General features: G+C 53.7%; 1 protein-coding gene across 1 annotated transcript; it reads left to right on the top strand.

Annotated features, from left to right (window-relative positions):
* Positions 1 to 4884: 4884 nt before the first annotated feature.
* On the top strand, positions 4885 to 14149 carry ATP6V0C (ATPase H+ transporting V0 subunit c). Its single transcript, XM_015877397.2, has 3 exons — positions 4885 to 5066; positions 12307 to 12490; positions 13318 to 14149. The coding sequence occupies exons 1-3, from the start codon at positions 4991 to 4993 to the stop codon at positions 13520 to 13522; spliced, it is 465 nt and encodes a 154-aa protein (XP_015732883.1). The 5' UTR covers positions 4885 to 4990; the 3' UTR covers positions 13523 to 14149.
* The last annotated feature ends 2261 nt before the right edge of the window (positions 14150 to 16410 follow it).

Here is a 16410-nt window from a genome sequence, read left to right as displayed (position 1 = left end):
AGAGGGGAACCAGCGCTTGGTCCATGTTGCCTTCCCAGCCCACAGAACTTGGGCTCTATGTGCTCCAAACAGAAGCTCAAAGCCTGACCTCTGCCTGTCCCTGTGTGTGTCTGGCCCCACATGGCCCTGCCAGCCATGACTCGTGCTGTCCCGCTGGCACTGGCTGGTGCAGGACGTTCCTCTTCTTCAAGTGCTTCTCCTCGCACTGAAATCCTGCTTCCTTCCAGGCCCTCTGCGGTAACGTGAATACCCACATCTGCCTCCCCACACGGAGAAGCCCCGTGCTGTGCTGCAGGAATTGCTTCAGGCCCCTTTCAAGAACCAGCACGTGGGCTCTGAGCACGCCATGGCTTGATGGACTCATCCTGCTGGTGCTCTGAATGTCAGCCCTCCACAGACCACACTGCAGCCAGTTTGCTTGCTTAATGTGAGCCATGCAGAGCACCCACCTGTCCTCCCTTCAGGAAAGCTTTGGGGCTGAGACTTCCTAAGTCCCTTCAGCATCCATTTGCTGGGCTCTGCAGGGCAGGATGTGCAGGTTGGCACTGCGTTCTGTGGGCTCCTGCATGCAGAGCTGGGAGTGCCCCATAGAGCAGCTACTGGGCAGCACCAGGGCAGCCCTGCCTGCCCAAGCAGCACCACGCTGGCAGCTCTGGGTTTTGCTGAGACAACGCCTGCAGGTTTCCTACTGTCTTTACCAGGTTCCAGCAGTTCCAGGTGCTGCCTTACACTGCACCTCTAAGAATCTGCCGTACTTTTACCAGCTGTCCATATCCCATATCCTGGCTGCTCAGCTGTAGCTCCTAAGTAACAGTGCCATTGTTTGGGGCAGAAACAGGAGGACAACCCCTTAAAGCTGGAGCTGCACCTGAGCTGGGATGGGGCTGTGCTGCTGTTTCCCAGCCAGTGCTGGCTGCAGGAGGAGCAGTTCAGCCTCCAGCACTGCACACACTGCTCGGGGATGGCTGCAGGTGCTGCTGAAGGTGTGGGTCTTCCTGGGCCAGCTTCCTTCTCTAAAGGGCCCCATCACTGTGGTGTGCAGAAATTGCAGAAGTGGAAACCATGGAGGGGAATAAGTGACAGACAGGAAGTGTGATGGTGATGTGTGTTTGACACAGCCTGGAGGGAAGTACGGACAAGCACAAAGGTTTCTGAAGGGAGAGGAAAAGCCCTTCTACCCCCCGGACAGCCCCGATGGGTCTGGAGCTCTGATGGATGTTCTGTGCAGGGTGCTGGTCTGTATGGGAAAGGAGCTGTGCCCTCCTTGGGCTCCTGCCCTGCCCATGGGGGTCTCCAGCTGCTGCCCCCTTTGCCCAGGGTCTGGGGCAGCCCAGAAGGAAAGGGAAGGGCAGACCTTGGCACTAAGTCAGTGTAAACAAGTTCCTTTGGCCTGAATTGCGCCTTATGACCTCTGCTGCCATCCGTCTCTGGAACAGCCAGAACATGCTTGCAGGGGCTGGATCCGTGTTTCCTTGTACACAAGGGACGGGGACACTGAGCAGCAGCGGCAGCAGCCAGCTCCCCTCCACCGTGCTGGTTTTGGAGGCAAAGGATGCGTATAAGGCTTAATGGTTAATCTGCATCGCGTGAGCTCAAGGAACACGTGAAGGTTAAGAGAGGCTGGGAGCTCATCTGTGCTCGTCGTCCTTCCCCCAGCACGGAGCCGTGAGGCCGCAGCCCTGCACTGGGCAGGGACTGAAATCTCAGCGCAGGAGCAGGGAGGGATGTGAGCTGGGAGCCACCCCCGGCACGGGGAAATGCTGCAGGCTCAGGGAACAGGGAGGAAGAACCGCGGAGCGTCCGCACAGCGCGGCTGTGGGTTCAGGTTGTGCCTTCCCCTGCTGGTGAGGATACATCGCATGGTGTGAATGCATCGCATTGAGCACCGAGCTGCTGCTGCCCTGCATCCCTCAGCATCACGCAGCCCTCCGGGCCGTGCCGGCTGTGCTGTGCCGTGGGGACGGGCAGCAGACTGCGCCAGCCCCGTGTCAGCGCATCAGTTACTGATTCACGTGGAGCCACGGGGGCGTTCCGACAGAACGAGCTATTCCTGCAGGGCTCCATGTGATCCTGACTGTGCCGGCTGATGGGAAAAAGCCCTGTATGGAAGAAGCAGCGCACACCTGACGTGGGCCTCAGGCCCTGCGTGTCCTCCCGGTGCCTGCCCAGCTCAGCCCAGCTGAGCACGATGCAGTGATGAGCACGAACTGTGCAAGTCCCAATGAGGGAGGAGGAGGAACCAGGCCTGGATTCTGCTTCAGGCAGCCCTAGTGTGGCTGTGGCAAAGGGGCTCAGAGCTGCAGTGCTGTGTGCAGCCTGGAGCATCATCACGGCCATTTCCCAGCTGAGGACACGAGGACCAGCCCAGCACGGGGCTCCTGGGGAGGCCCATGGGTGCAGGGCTGGGCACTGCCCCACGCTGCAGAGTCCTGCTGGCACAGCACTGGGACCCCCTGCCTGCTCCTCACACAGCAGGGACACTGTGACAGCCCCAGGGTTTGTAGCCCTCTGTTGCTGCCATGTTTATGGGATGTGGTAAGAGGAAGAACTGAGTGTTGTCACACACATCCCATATTTCCACTGAGTCTCCTCCAACCAACCCTTCCCCTTTTCTGGCCAGCTCTTCCTGTGTGATCCTTTGTCATCCACAAATGGCTTTTGCCCTTTTCACCCGCATCCCCTGAGCTGTGCCATGTGGGCTGCACACTGTTGAACACTCCAGGAACGTGGGGAGGCAGCTGTGCCCATCCCCATGTGAGCCAACCTTACAGCACAGCACCCACAATCTCCATTGGGCATTAGAGGAGACACCCAGCTCACAGCACTCTGCCTCTTCCAGCAGTGAAGGCACTTGGCCATCCTCTTCCAAAGCCCCCGTTCTGAGCTCTGCACAGCCCTGTGGTCAGCACTTGGTGGGATCCTGCCCTGATGTGGCCTTGGGCTCCCCTAGGAAACCACAAAGCAGCACGAGGCCAAGAGAAATAACAAAACCAAACAGCTCCTGCTCTGTTTCAGTTTCTCTTTGCTGAATGAGGTGATAACCCAGTGCTGTTTATCTTGGCTCCCTGCATTGCTTCCTTTGGGAGCTCTGGAGGCGTGGATGCAGTGCAGAGCTGGGAGCTGCAGCTGGGGCAGAGCCGTATCCACAGGAGGGGAATGGGGCTGGGGGTGATCTCTGGGAATAAAGCAGCAGGGGTGGTGATTCCCATCCACGGGGAAGCAAAGAAAAACTGTGATATGGAAAACAGAGAGAAGAGAGGAGCAGGGAAGCTCTGAGCAGCAATGAGATGGTGGTGCAGTTGCATGAGATGGGATTGGATTCGATTAGAGGCATCAGTGCACCTCGTGGGGATGAGCAGGAGGGGACAGCCCAGGATGGAAATCAGCTCTAGTGCACAAGGTGCCCAACCCAGGGAGCAGAGCAGCGCTGTGTCCCTGGAGCTGTATGGATGGCACTGTGTGACTGCAGCACCACGGGGCTGGGCTGGGCACCCTCATGCCTGCAGCCCTGGCAGCAGTGCCTGTGTCCCCTCCTGCAGGAAGCAGCACAGGGAGGCTGTCTGTTTGTTTTTAACCAGCGATGGCCCAGGAAGGATTTATCAGTGCCAACAGCCCCCCGGGCACCGTGCAGCCAGAGCCAGGACAGGCCATAAGTGTTTCCCCCATTCAGTGCTTCCATAACCCAGGGATGAGCAGTGCAGAGTGGGGCTGGATACACTCAATTTACACTCCCAGTGCTGTGGGAGTGTAAATTGAAACGTTTGGGGGGGAAGTACATTTAAAAGAGCAGCAAACATCCCTTCAGTGAATCAGCACTTTGTACTTTCTCCCCACAGCAGGAGCTGCCTGAAAGGCACAGGGGGAAGAGCAGCACACAGCCCTGCTGCCCCCACCCCACACAGCATCACCCCCAGCACCCAAATAACGGGAACCAACCCACTACCAACCGCTCAGACAGAGCAAGGCCTGTCCCTGCCGTAGCTCTGGCACCACTGCGAGGCTCCTGCTGCTCATTGGGGCTGCTGGAAGCTCTCAGCAGCGATGGCAACCAGTGCCATGGCAACAGAGCAAGGGCTGGGCTGCCAAACTACAGCTCCCAGAGCACAGTGCTCAGGGACAGCAGGGGGGAGGCAGAGGGATGGGGGGGGATGGAGGAGCACATGTGGGTGCTGCGCCCTGGGTGATGCTCTGTGCCATCAGTTCTCTGCTCTGAGCGGGCTGAGAGGTGGCTGGGGAGTAGCAACGAGGCACGGAGGTCCTCGGGGGGGCAGGGCAGGGGACGTGGTACAGCGGGTGGGATGCGATAAGGGATGAGATAAGGGATAAGGGACGCAGTACTGGTGCTGCGGGCACCGCCGGGCACGTGGCTCCGAGCTCCAGCTGGGCGCGCCGCGAGACCACGCCCCCTTGGCGATGATGGGCGTGGTCACGTGAGGACACGCCTCTTATGCAAATGAGCGCTGAATCACGCTCGGTGGGACGCGGCGGGACCGAACCATCGCCGGGGCGGGGGGGGGAGACCGAGCGGAACGGGGCCGGGGAGCGGCCGAGCTCCGTGATGGCGGCCGGGATTCGATGCCCGTCAGTCCTCTGTGCACAACCTGCCGTGTGACAGCGGGGCACAACCCGCACTGTGACAGCGGGGCGGGGAGCGGAGGGACAGACCCCCCCCCCAAAGCGTGACCCGTGGGAGCGGCCGGCGATGGGCGGTGCTCGGTCACGTGCCGGCCGCCATTTTGTGCTGCGGTCCATCCGTATATAGGGCGGCTCGTCCCGCTCCGCGCTGTGCCGGGATCCAGCTCCGGCCGCTCGTCCCGCTCCGCCCATCGCCGCTCCCCGCCCGCCGCTCTGCCTCCCTCCCGCCCACCCTCCCTCCTCTCCTCCGCCATTTTGTGGCCGGCCGCTGCCTGCGGAGGACGGCGCCGCGGCGGAGCCCCGTTCCCTGCCTGCCCGCTCCGTGCCCCGCTCCGGTCCGCCCGGTCCCGCAGCCATGTCGTCCGGCAGCACCCCCGAGTACGCGTCCTTCTTCGCCGTCATGGGCGCCTCGGCCGCCATGGTGTTCAGCGGTGAGCGGGGACGGGGGGCACGGCCGGGCTGTGCAGTGCGGTGCGGGTGGGGGGGGTCGGGGTCCGGGCGGGGGCAGATGGAGGGGCCGGTTCATCCCCCCCATGATCATCATCATCATCATCATCATCCGGGCACCGGCAGAGGGTCCGCGCGGTGACGTCACCGCCGGCGGCGGAGCCCCCGCTGCCACGTGACTGCGGCGCCGGCGGGGATCGGGGCTGCGCTGTGACGGTACCGCCCGTAACACCGGTACCGCCGGTACCGCCCGTACCGCTCCGTCCCGATGGTGCCACCGGTACCGCTCCGTCCTGCCGGTACCGCTCCGTCCCGGGCGGAGCCGCGCTGCGCTGACGTTTCCCTGGGGCTGCAGCGGAGCCGCCCAGTGTTACGGTGCCGGTGGTGCTGGATGATGCTGCCGTTGTTCCACCTTCCCGTCACGGTGCCATAAAGCTCCGCCGGGGGATGCTCTGACCCCGCCGTGTGTGGGCTCAGCCCCATTGCAGGCAGCGCTGTGGGTCACAGCCCCGTGCTCTGCGAGGTGCTTCTCCCCCCCGATATGGCCCGGTATGGAAAGCACCGATATGACCCGGTATGGAACCTGCAGGGAGCAGCTTCTGCCCCAAAGCCTTGGCGTGCTCTGCACACACACACGCAGTGACCTGCTTTCCCATGGGCTGCTCTGTCCGTGTTCCACCCGGCGCAGTGAGGAGGAGCCCATGCGCTCATTGAGCAGCAGCTGCGGCTCCAGTTGCATCAGTGCTGCTCTCACTCACACCCAGCTTTGATGCTAAGGTTGCCTCTGAGATGGTATCTAGGTCTTAAAGGCAGGCTGCTGGAGGCTGCTCTTGGTTAGAGCAGCAGGTCGAGCTGTGAATGTGCAGGAGATGTAAAACATTTGAGGGGCAGCTGCGGCTCTAATGCTGTGAGCACTGCGGGCTGGGCTCAGTGCTGCTCTGAGCTCACAGCTCAGCATGGAATAGCTGTGCCTGGTGCTGATGGCACATGGTGGCAGCTGCAGAGCTCAGCCATCAGACGTGAGCTTGACGCTGCCTGGGATGTGGCTCACGCAGTGCAGGCTCCGTGCCCACCCTCCTGCCCACCAGGAGCAGGAGAGGGAGACAAAATGGAGCTGGCAGATGAACGCCTTTGGCAATAGCACTGATTAAAACCTTCAGTGTCTGCTTCCCCAAGGAAGCACGGCGTCTCGTTCTTCCTGCAGAATCCTGCTTAAAGCAGAAGAGCACTGTATGGCATTTCAGTCTCTTTTGTGCAGGTTTGCTTCAGTGGAAACCTTGGTGAGGGCTGCAATGTTGAGTCAACCAAATGAGATATTTCCTAGGAGCTGCAGGGCTGGTAGTGCTGTATTGTGGGGCTGCAGGTCTGGTAGTGCTGTATTGTGGGGCTGCAGGTGACGGGGGGTGGTTTGGGATGGGTAACTGAGCACCCAAGCTGTACCAATGAGGGTTTGGTCACTGTGCTGCTGCTGGGGCAGGGCTGGGTTCAGGTGGCCAGCAGCCTGTTGGGCCTGAGCACATGTGAATACAGCAACATGTCTGAAAACAGCTTGGGAGCAGAGAGCTGAGTCTGCACGGACAAGCAGTGTGCGAGTACCTGAGCTTGCTGTGGATGGGTGTTGAGCAGCACAGCAGTCATGGCTGACTCATGCTGTGTCTAAAGATCAGCGTCGTGCGAGGCTGCTGATTGTATTACAGACATGTTTCTAGTAAACATGGTCAGGTTTGACACTGTCCAGGCTAGTTTGATGTGAAAACAGGTGACTTCAAGCAGTTCTGTTTGGTATTGGAACATTAACAGCTGATGTAGAATAGATAGCAGAACTCGTTCTGGTCAGCTCGTGCTGAGGGCAGCGAGGAGCACAGCAGGTTGTGTGACCTTGGCTGTCCCTGGCCTGTCACTGATCACAGCCTGTTGTGGGAGAGAAGATTCCTCTATTTCTTATGTCTAAAACATGTGTCTGGCTCAGTGTCAGATGCTGCTGAGTGATTCAGTGAGAGACTTTCCCATGTGATTTCTGCATGCCAGAAATGGAGAAGCACAGCATTGAGCAAAGCTGCCCGTCAGCATACAAGGCAGTTTGCCCAGAAGGGTGGGATGAACTGGGCTGCACATCAGGTCCCCACAGTGTGATAGGAGCCTCACTGGGGCAGGTGATGTGATGCTGCTGTGCTGTTGGCATTGGGAAGACTGCTAATGAGGAGGACTCCAGCCAGCAGTGCGAAGGCAGCCCTGTGTCCTACTTCTCATCACTGCTGTGGAGCTAAGAAAACTCGTATTTGGAGCTAGGGCCATGGGTGTGCTGTGGCTGTGGTTTATCTGCTGTGGCCCCTGTATATACACATCCTGCCCCATGGAACTGCTGGCTCAGTGTGAGCTTGGTGCAGCACTGCACACTGATTCCTGGCTGCAAACAGCTCCTACCCCTGAGGGCAGATGATTCCTGTGCTTCCTGAAATACTGTTCATGGGGTTGGTAGAGGAGGGTGTGAAGGGCTCTTCACATTGCTCTGCTGTCTGCAGTAGAGAGCAGTATAAAATAATGGTTAGCTAACAGCAGGTAAAATGGTGGACTCCCAACACAAGTGTTGGAACAGGAGCACAACAAGCAGTGCTGCTGCAGGTGAGTTAAATGAATGGAAGGCATAAATAAGGGCGTGATTTCTGTGCTGTAAATACCAGTGTCTGGAACATCCAAAATCAGATTCAGAGTCGTCATAAGCAGAATCTTCACCATTAGCTCTGTGGAGCTGGGCTGAAGCTGCTGTGCTGCTGCTTGTGTGGTGGCTTCCAGCTGTATCAGCTGGGATTCCCATCTGGCCCCAGAGTCATCGTAGACTATGGAATCTTTGGGCACTTTCCCTGTGATAGAACTTCAGTGCAGTTGTAGTTAAGCCGAACGCTGGTTGCCTTGGGACCTCTTAATCAACTTCTTTCTTTCAGTTCCTAAAATGAGCCTCTTTCATCTCTCCGGAGCCTGGCTAATTGCAAATGGTGGTTGCCAATTAGAAAATTCTAGAGCTCCATCAGGCTGTTCTGTGGTACTGGAAACCATGGGACCACAGAACTGTGCTTCTCCCTGCAGCTGCCCTTCCGAGACAGTAAGGCAAGACCTGCTGACATTGCTTCCTTTGAGTGGTGAAACTTGTGAGCACAAGGAAGGCTTCAGTCTTATCACATGGGTCTGAATGAGATGACCTTGGTTTCCCCAGGGGCTTCATAGCTATGGCTGCTGTCTGCTGAGCACTGTAAGCTGTTTGGCCAACCAGCTGGCATGAGAAACAGCAGCTCTGCTAATCTGTATTTGTGGTGGAGTGGTCTGTCTGCATGTGGAATGAGTGGTCTGAGCAGTGGGAGGGAGAATGATGAGGATAAGGAGCAATAGGGCTGGCTTGTGGTGGGGCCAGTATATGTTGCTGCTTGCTGAGAAGTACTTGTATGGCAAGACTTTATTCCCTTTGTCACAGCTTATTAAAAAATAAACCTGGCTTGTGCACTACACCATACACTGCATGCAGGGTGCAGCTGCAGCCATCTCAGCTGCTTGGACAGCTGACTTACAGTCTCTTTGGGCTGTCTGTTCTGGAACGTAACCGCAAGGAGCTGTTATCTGCGAGCTCAGAGTTCTCACACTGATCGAAGAGTAGCACGTTGCTCATTAGCCCCTTATTTGATATCCTCATGTCTTCTCATACAGTCAGGGGAGAACAAAGAAGATGCTATGCCCAGTGCTGTAGTAGGTAATGCAAATCAAGGACTGCAGTGTCTGCTACCTGGAGATGGGCTGCAGCTGCTCTTCAGCTCTGCTTTCTGATGCTGTGTGGGTTCCAGGTTCTGCACTCATGTGGCTGCCCTGTGAAGGGGCAGTTGTGCACCACGGGGTTTTGCCAGAACAGCTGTGGAGCATCTGTGACCATGACCTGAGCTGGGGCAGTGTTCACTGAGCCTGGCATGGCAGGGCAGGGGCTGTGCTTGACCCAGCTGTCACCTCGAGCAGGATCCTGCAGAGGCGAACAGCCTGCTCGAGGATTAGCTTCAGGTGAACTGCTTCCTGCTGTCTGGTAGAAGGCGATGCTGCCTATTGCACAGGACAGCTCATTTGGTGCCGGATTAATTAGAAAAGGCTCAGGGTGCACGTTCTTATCCTGAGTGGTCTTTCAGTCTTGCCATGATAGTGAACCACATTCTGTCTCTCCGGAAGTTTGACTTGTATCACTAATCCAAGGAAGTTTGGCTTATTAAGTGCTGTGGGAATTTTTCCTCTGCCACTGTTGGGTGGAGATTCATCACAGCTGCTTGGACTGCAAGACATCAACATACACCATCATCCTCTATGAGAGTGGTTCTTTGACTTGAAGGCTCCTGGTGCTCAGTGTCAGTGCCCATTGCTCTGCAGAGATTGTCCATGTGTATCTGCAGAGTTGCACAGAAACAGTGTAAGGCTTTTGGTAACACACTCTTTGTGCATGGAGGGGTGTTGGATGAGGTGACTTGCAGCTGGCCTTGCAGGGTTAGTGTGCTTGGTGTGTGACCTGAGCACTGCAGCTGTAGGTTGGTGCTGACACTTGTGCTAGCACTGGCCTACACCACAGTTGATCTGAGTCCTTATGGTGCTGGAGTTCCAGTGGAAGCCCTGGCTGTGTTAAGTCTGGTCTTCAGTCCTTCCTGCAGCCACTGCCTGCGTGGCATGTTGCTTTCTGGTCCGTGCTTCATTTCAGAGCTGAGCTGTTACGCTGCTTCTGCTCCTACCTTTGGTTAATGGAAGTGCCACTTTGCACATCTGTGTTTTGTCCTTGGAGCAGTACTAAAGCAGCTCTAGCATGATTTCAAGGCATTACCCTACAGAAATCCTTCAGGTCTGAATTACCTTTGAAGCAGGTGTATTGGGAGTAAGCATTGAATGATGTGTGAACCTGTGTTGCACACCTCTGAGCTTCTGAATGGCGCAGTCTCTGGTTATGGGCAGCATGGCTTCTTCCCCAGGTAAAGTGAGGTGGCAAAGTGCAGTTCCTTCTGCATCACTGAGGTGTCTTGATAGCTGCTATAAAGGCAGTGTTTGCTCTGGAAGTAATGTTCCAGCCTAATTGTCCTGTGTGTTACAGGAGACTGAGCTGTGTGACTTGAGAGCTTAGTGGAGGTGCAGGGATCTCTGGTGTGAGGCTGCCGGGCCGAGTGCTGATAAACGCCAATGGGGGACAACCAGCTGTTCAGTGCCATCTGTAAGTGCACGCTGTGCAGCAGCTCAGTGCCACAGTATGGGCTGATGTTACTGATAAATGGCCTGGACAAAGTCAGATGTGCTGACAGTGTCTGTTGCCCAGGTTTTTGGAATAGATAACTAGAAAGTGACAGCTGAGCTCCACCTCCCCAAAAACTGAGTCAGGCTGGCTTTCTGTAAGTGGTATTGTGAAATCCTTTCCTGTAATCTGCTGCCATGTTAATTGCAACACCTCCAAGGAACCTCACATTTGGAGGAAGTAATGACGGATGCAGTTTCGAACAGTGAACTTCGCTCCCTTTGCAGGGCTCCCTTTGCAGGCCTCCTTAGGGAGAACTGTGGGAGCTTGGGCAGAACTGGCTTCAACTAAAAGCCTTGGCTGGAAGAAGGTAACCTGGATGTTGATTCCACTCACCCATTCCTGGGTTATTCCATTTAATCTGAAAGGTTCCTAATTCAAGCCAGAGTAATCTAGATGTACCGAGGGGTAGACATGTACAGCTGGCTTCACTGATACTGTAGTTAAGTGTCTGCACTGAATTCCAGGCTTCACCTACCCAGGCAAGTGAAACCTGTCTCCTGGTTGCAAGAAGGCTGCAGAACTGATGGAGCAGGCTACTTGTGAACTGCATTGAGCAGTTCTTTACGTGTCTCTTTATAGGAAAGACTTGAAAAGGATCCAGGTTATGGGAGGTTAAAGAGCTTTGTTAATGCAGCACTAATTTGTAGTTGATGAGGCTTTCCTTTCCAGTCTTTAACTAAAACCACTTCTGGGAGGGAGTCTTATGTGATTGTAGCACTATAACCCTTACTCTGATGAACTTTGGGTGTGCAGAGCTGGGAGGATTACCATTCAGTTCTGGGCTGCTTGAAGTTGGCTTTAACTAGATAAGGGAAAATGGGAGAGTGGGGAGCCTAAACCTATTCCTTGCTGGTTCTGTCTCAGCTGCTCATCATCTCCCAGTGGGGCAGGCTGCAGTCCAAAGGTAGACTTCCTAGTGTACAACAGAGTAAGGCTGAAACAAAATGGGTCTTTCTAAATACTTCAGAATCACAGGGTGAGCTTTTATGAGGCTGTTGGAAAGCTTTCAGGTCAGAAGTAGCTTTTTGAGGCAGTTCTGTGGGGGTTTTTTAAGCCATACTCTGTTAAAGGCGGTGAGCCCATGTGCTGCTTTGGGTTTGTGTGCTGCAGGCTGCATGTTCAATACCTCCCTGGGTGCTGTGAAGACTTTTAAGGGTGGGGGGTGGTTGTGGCTGTCTGTGAGCTGCAAGCTGTGCTGCTCTTCCTGATTCCAGTGGTTGGGTTAGCAAGTGTTTGGACCTGAGTGCTTCATTGGATGGAGGTTCTGCATGGAAGGAGGGAGTTCTTTCTCCAGGAAACAACGTGTAGTGATAATATGATCAGCCATTGCTATCTCAGAATCTATCTGATGAAGCTGTGTGCTTCATTCTGAGTCAGAGCATGGGGCAGATACCTTTTTGTGGTAGAGAAGGCCTCATGTGGGATGACACAGAGCAACTTGTTAAACACTGGGTTTGTTTAAGAACTCAAAGTTCAGTAGCATTAAGAGCTATGGCTTTCAATCAGGCTACATCCTGACGTACCCAGAGCATGCTTTGCTACATTTCCTCCTAAATTCCACTGAGTAGAGCCTCTGCATTCTGGGCTCTGGGAAGGCACAGATGCCAAGATAACAAGTTCAAATGCAGACCTAAATGGGGAATGTATTTGTGCCACAGTGCTTGCCCTGCTGTGCTGCTGGCTGCTCAGGGATGTTCTATGGCCAGCAGTGCTTGAACAGCAGTGGCTTCGTTTCAGGGCTATGGGTAAGTCCCCATATTTCCCCCATGCTTTAAGGGAATATGCCTGCCTGACAAACCAAGGAGTCAAGTGACCGTGTTAGGCCTGCACGGTTCTTCCCTGTGCTGACTCAGCTGTTCTAGTGCTGCAGTCTGACAAAGGCGGTATTATTTGGGGAACTTCCTCATGTGTCTTTTCTCTTGCAGCCTTGGGAGCCGCTTATGGAACTGCGAAGAGTGGCACGGGTATTGCAGCCATGTCTGTCATGAGGCCTGAGCTCATCATGAAGTCAATTATTCCTGTGGTCATGGCGGGTATTATAGCTATCTATGGCCTCGTAGTGGCGGTCCTCATTGCCAATGCTCTTTCACCAACTATCACACTATTCAAGTAAGTTCTGTGCCTGTGGGTTTTGTTGAAATTGGATGCTGTGGAATGGGTAGATTTTGCATTAAGCTCTCTAGAAAGTATGGGATGCCATAAGTGCTGAATGTTTCTAAGTTGCCCTCATGAATACCAACTGGATTTCAGCTGTCCTGCCTTGTGCCTTAGCATCAGCAACAGGGATGTGTTAGCTGATGAGTCAGAAGCAATATTGTGAGATACAGTGTCATGGTTTCTGGCTCCAGAGAAGCCGTGCAGTCAGGGGTGGGGACCTGGGTATATTCAGTGGTGTCACATTTTGGAGATGGAGTGTGCAGGTCTTCTCAAGAGTTAATCAAGCTATCTGAATAGCTTTCCTGTTGCCTGGGAGATGCAAGTGAATAATTAATGTTGCTTGCTTCTTTACATGCTGGTAAATCAATCCTCAGGCTATGCATTGTACCTCTATACCAGCTATAGTCTGAAACTTCATCTGCTCAGCTTCTGAGAATAGCTGGAACTGGCTTGACTGATGTCAGAATAAAACAATGCTTCTGAGGCCTAACAGAGCAGGCAGCCGTGCTGCTGTACAAGTGATAGCAGATGAGCATTGTGATTGGCTGAGCTGTAAGCCTTTATCTAAGAAATAGCAGATGGATGGAGGTGTTCCTTTGCAGTTACCAGGTGGTCAGACCCCAAGGACTAAGCCAGAGCATCCCTGACTGACCTGTCCATATTAACTGCATGTGCAACTCTTGTACTGCAGGAGAATTTCTCACTAGTAAGTTCATCCTGAAGATGGAAGGTGGTGTCCTGTTGCTTGCCACTGAAACTCTTTTTCATCTGTCCTACAGGAGCTTTCTTCAGCTGGGTGCTGGCTTGAGCGTGGGCCTGAGCGGTCTGGCTGCTGGCTTTGCCATTGGCATCGTGGGTGATGCAGGTGTACGGGGAACGGCACAGCAGCCCAGGTTATTTGTGGGCATGATCCTCATCTTGATCTTCGCTGAAGTCTTGGGTCTGTACGGCCTCATTGTTGCCCTTATCCTCTCCACAAAGTAAACGTCGCAGTATGATGTAAAGAGATGTAACAAATCAACATTTAAAACAAAACGAAGCTCCAGAATGGAAATGGTCTCTCCAATGTGTACAGTTGTCCCAATTTGGTAGTTGATCTCTTGTAAATGCGCGATGTACGTTAGTGACTTGTCCGTCATGTGTGTAATTCAATATTAAATTGGTTGGGCAGCCCCAAGCCTGCTGCGTGGCTTGGGGTGGCCTGCGTGCAATTTTCCACCCATCGCTGTTAGTACTTTATGTATAAATATGAACTAGAAATGTAATTTTTCTCTTCACTGGATGTTTATTTATAAAAGACTTGACATGTTCATACATCTATGGAGCAAAGATTTTCAATTTCCCATGCTATATATATTAACCTTATATATAGGTAGATTACACTGTGGGGTCAATTGTAAGTGCAGAGAATTCCTTGGATGTAACTTTGATTCTAAAGATTGCTGTAGTGTCATGGTATTGGAGTATGAGAATCTTGTGTTTTATTACAGCAATTGTCCGAAACACTCCCGTGTTTCAGTAGTAACTGCGTATGCTCTGGCATCAGAGTTGTGCACCCACTGTTGGGTTACAAACTTATACGATGTTTCCAAATAAAACTTCCTCACTACATTGCTGTGACGGCTCCTCTGCCTCTGATTTAACGCTTCTGCTGCTCCTCTGGGGAGAGGAGGGATCTGGGGGGGGATAGGGGGCAGGGATGGTCTTTGAAGTGACTGAGTGCTGTGTTGCTGCCTGCTTAAAGCATTCTTTTTTCTTCCTGGGCAAAGAGTGTTGGATGCTGCTGCTGTCTGCTGTCCAGGCTATGCGTTGTGAGCAGGATGCTGGGCTGCTGCAGTGCTGTCAGCTCAACCTCTGCCTGTTCAAGTGGTGATTTGCTGTGCATCACAGCTGTCTGCAGTGGGTAAGGGCACAAACTGCTGTGTGACAAGGAATAGGAGCTGCTGAGCGACCTGGAGGCAGTGTGTCCTTCTGATTGCTCTGCAGGAGCTCGGCTGGAGGGGAGGCTGCGCTGTTAGCATGAATTGCTGTTAGAGTGCTTGAACGACTCATCAACAGAATGGATTCACTTAGGGACTCATACTTCTAACTCAAAAATCAGGAGCATTCAAGCTGAGAAGTGAAGTCAGACTTCTGTGAAGTCTGCTCTCGCAGCTGGAAAGCACTGGAGCAATATTCTCCTGGGGTTTGTGGGGTCACGAAGCAATGCTGGAGCTCACATGGGAGCTGTGTGTCAGACCTTTATGAAGCTGGTATTTGCACATGTTATCCAGAGTGCATTTGGGAAATACATGGCCTTAATTTAAAATAGAGAACAGAAAAAAAGCTTTTCCTGATTCAAGCAAAAGTGCTTTCATGATACGCTTAGATATGTAGTGGCATCTTGGTAATCAGATTAAGCTGGGAGGTCTGGAATGATTTATCTGCCTGAATGGGAGCGCTGGTATGGCAGAGCTGTATCTCAGGTACAGCCGTGCAATAGGCAGCTCTGCACAACATGGAGAGCAGTGGTCAGAGCTCTGCAAGCTACTGAGCATCACCACCCTCAGCTTCTAACCTGGTAGGAGCGCTCACCAGCCTAGGCCTGGTACAAACCCCTGCACCTTCAGAGCAGCTTCTCTAAACTAGGGACCACTCAGCAGCATTATCAACAAATGAACTGGTTTGTTGGCTAAAAGATGTCTGCCTGGGTTCATGTGATGGGCTGTCAGCTGCTTGGCTCCGAGCTGGAGTGAACTGTGGCTTTTGTGTTTCAAGCACATTGACTGCAGGGCACTCAGCGATGCTGTGGTGCTTGGGGGTACAGAGATGTGAGCTGGGTCATGGGAAGCCCTGCCTGTCTGCGGCAGGATTGGATGGGAAGGAATTCACTGACGATTCTTTTGCTAGATCTGAGCGCAGTCCCATTCTCCAGGGCTTGCCTTTGCTTTGGCAGAGCAGAGCAGGCAGCCCCAGCCCATGGAATGACAGCCTCGTAGAGAGCCTGACTGAAAAGAGGTGGCGTCTGCTGGCGCATAAATAGTTCTGTGTAATGTGGCAGATTGCGCGCACTGCAGAGTGAGTCAGCCCTGCAGAGAGAACAGAACAGAATGGCTCTGCAGCAGCAGCAGCAGCAGAGGGTGATGTCCATTAGCAGTCAGTTCAAGCTAGGTGAGGGCGAGGGATGCCCGCTCTCCGATGCTGTCAGTGTAGGCAATGCTCTGGAAGAGCGTGCTGACCTTTCTTTGTCAGTTTTCATATCTCTGGGTTTTTTTCCTCACCGATTGCTGTGCTTTTTAAAATTATCTAATGCTCTGTTGTAGAAGCAGAACCCACCCAGGTTGGTCAGAGGCTGCTTTGTAGGGCTGCTTTAGTAAATCCAAATGCATCTGAAAATTAATTTCAATAAAGCAACTCCTGTTTGGAGAATCGTAGAATCACAGAATGGCCTGGGTTCAAAAGGACCACAAAGACCATCCAGCTCCAACCCCCTGCTGTGTGCAGGGTCACCAACCAGCAGCCCAGGCTGCCCAGAGCCACATCCAGCCTGGCCTTGAATGCCTGCAGGGATGGGGCATCCACAGCCTCCTTGGGCAACATGTTCCAATGAAGCTCCTGCTCCTCTCCCCTGGGTACCTGGTTGATTGGGATTGAGCAACACCAAGCAGAATAGCATGAGCCAAACCAAGCAGTAAGAGCTGCAGAAAGGTGTGTACATAAGGAGAAAGCTGGATATGCCCTTGAACATCTAGATCCCATTTCCAGCTTTCCTCCAGTTTGGATGTGATGCTGCACAGTCTCTGCTGCAGTTTTGTAGTGAAATGGAGGCAGCACTTTATGTTGGTGATGTGGATTGAGCTGTTCATGCAGTGTCCAGCTTCATTCTGAGAGGA

The sequence above is a fragment of the Coturnix japonica genome, chromosome 13 (assembly GCF_054131305.1).
Source record: "Coturnix japonica strain WE chromosome 13, WE-NBRP24, whole genome shotgun sequence".
Taxonomy (NCBI): domain Eukaryota; kingdom Metazoa; phylum Chordata; class Aves; order Galliformes; family Phasianidae; genus Coturnix; species Coturnix japonica.
The sequence above is the reverse complement of the archived record's forward strand: the minus strand, read 5'-3'. Positions and strand labels throughout refer to the sequence as shown.

Coding starts and splice junctions, on each gene's coding strand:
- ATP6V0C (XM_015877397.2), top strand. CDS start 4,991: ATGTCGTCCGGCAGCACCCCCGAGTACGCGTCCTTCTTCGCCGTCATG. Junction 5,067..12,306: donor GGCCGCCATGGTGTTCAGCG/GTGAGCGGGGAC, acceptor TTTCTCTTGCAG/CCTTGGGAGCCGCTTATGGA. Junction 12,491..13,317: donor CCAACTATCACACTATTCAA/GTAAGTTCTGTG, acceptor TCTGTCCTACAG/GAGCTTTCTTCAGCTGGGTG.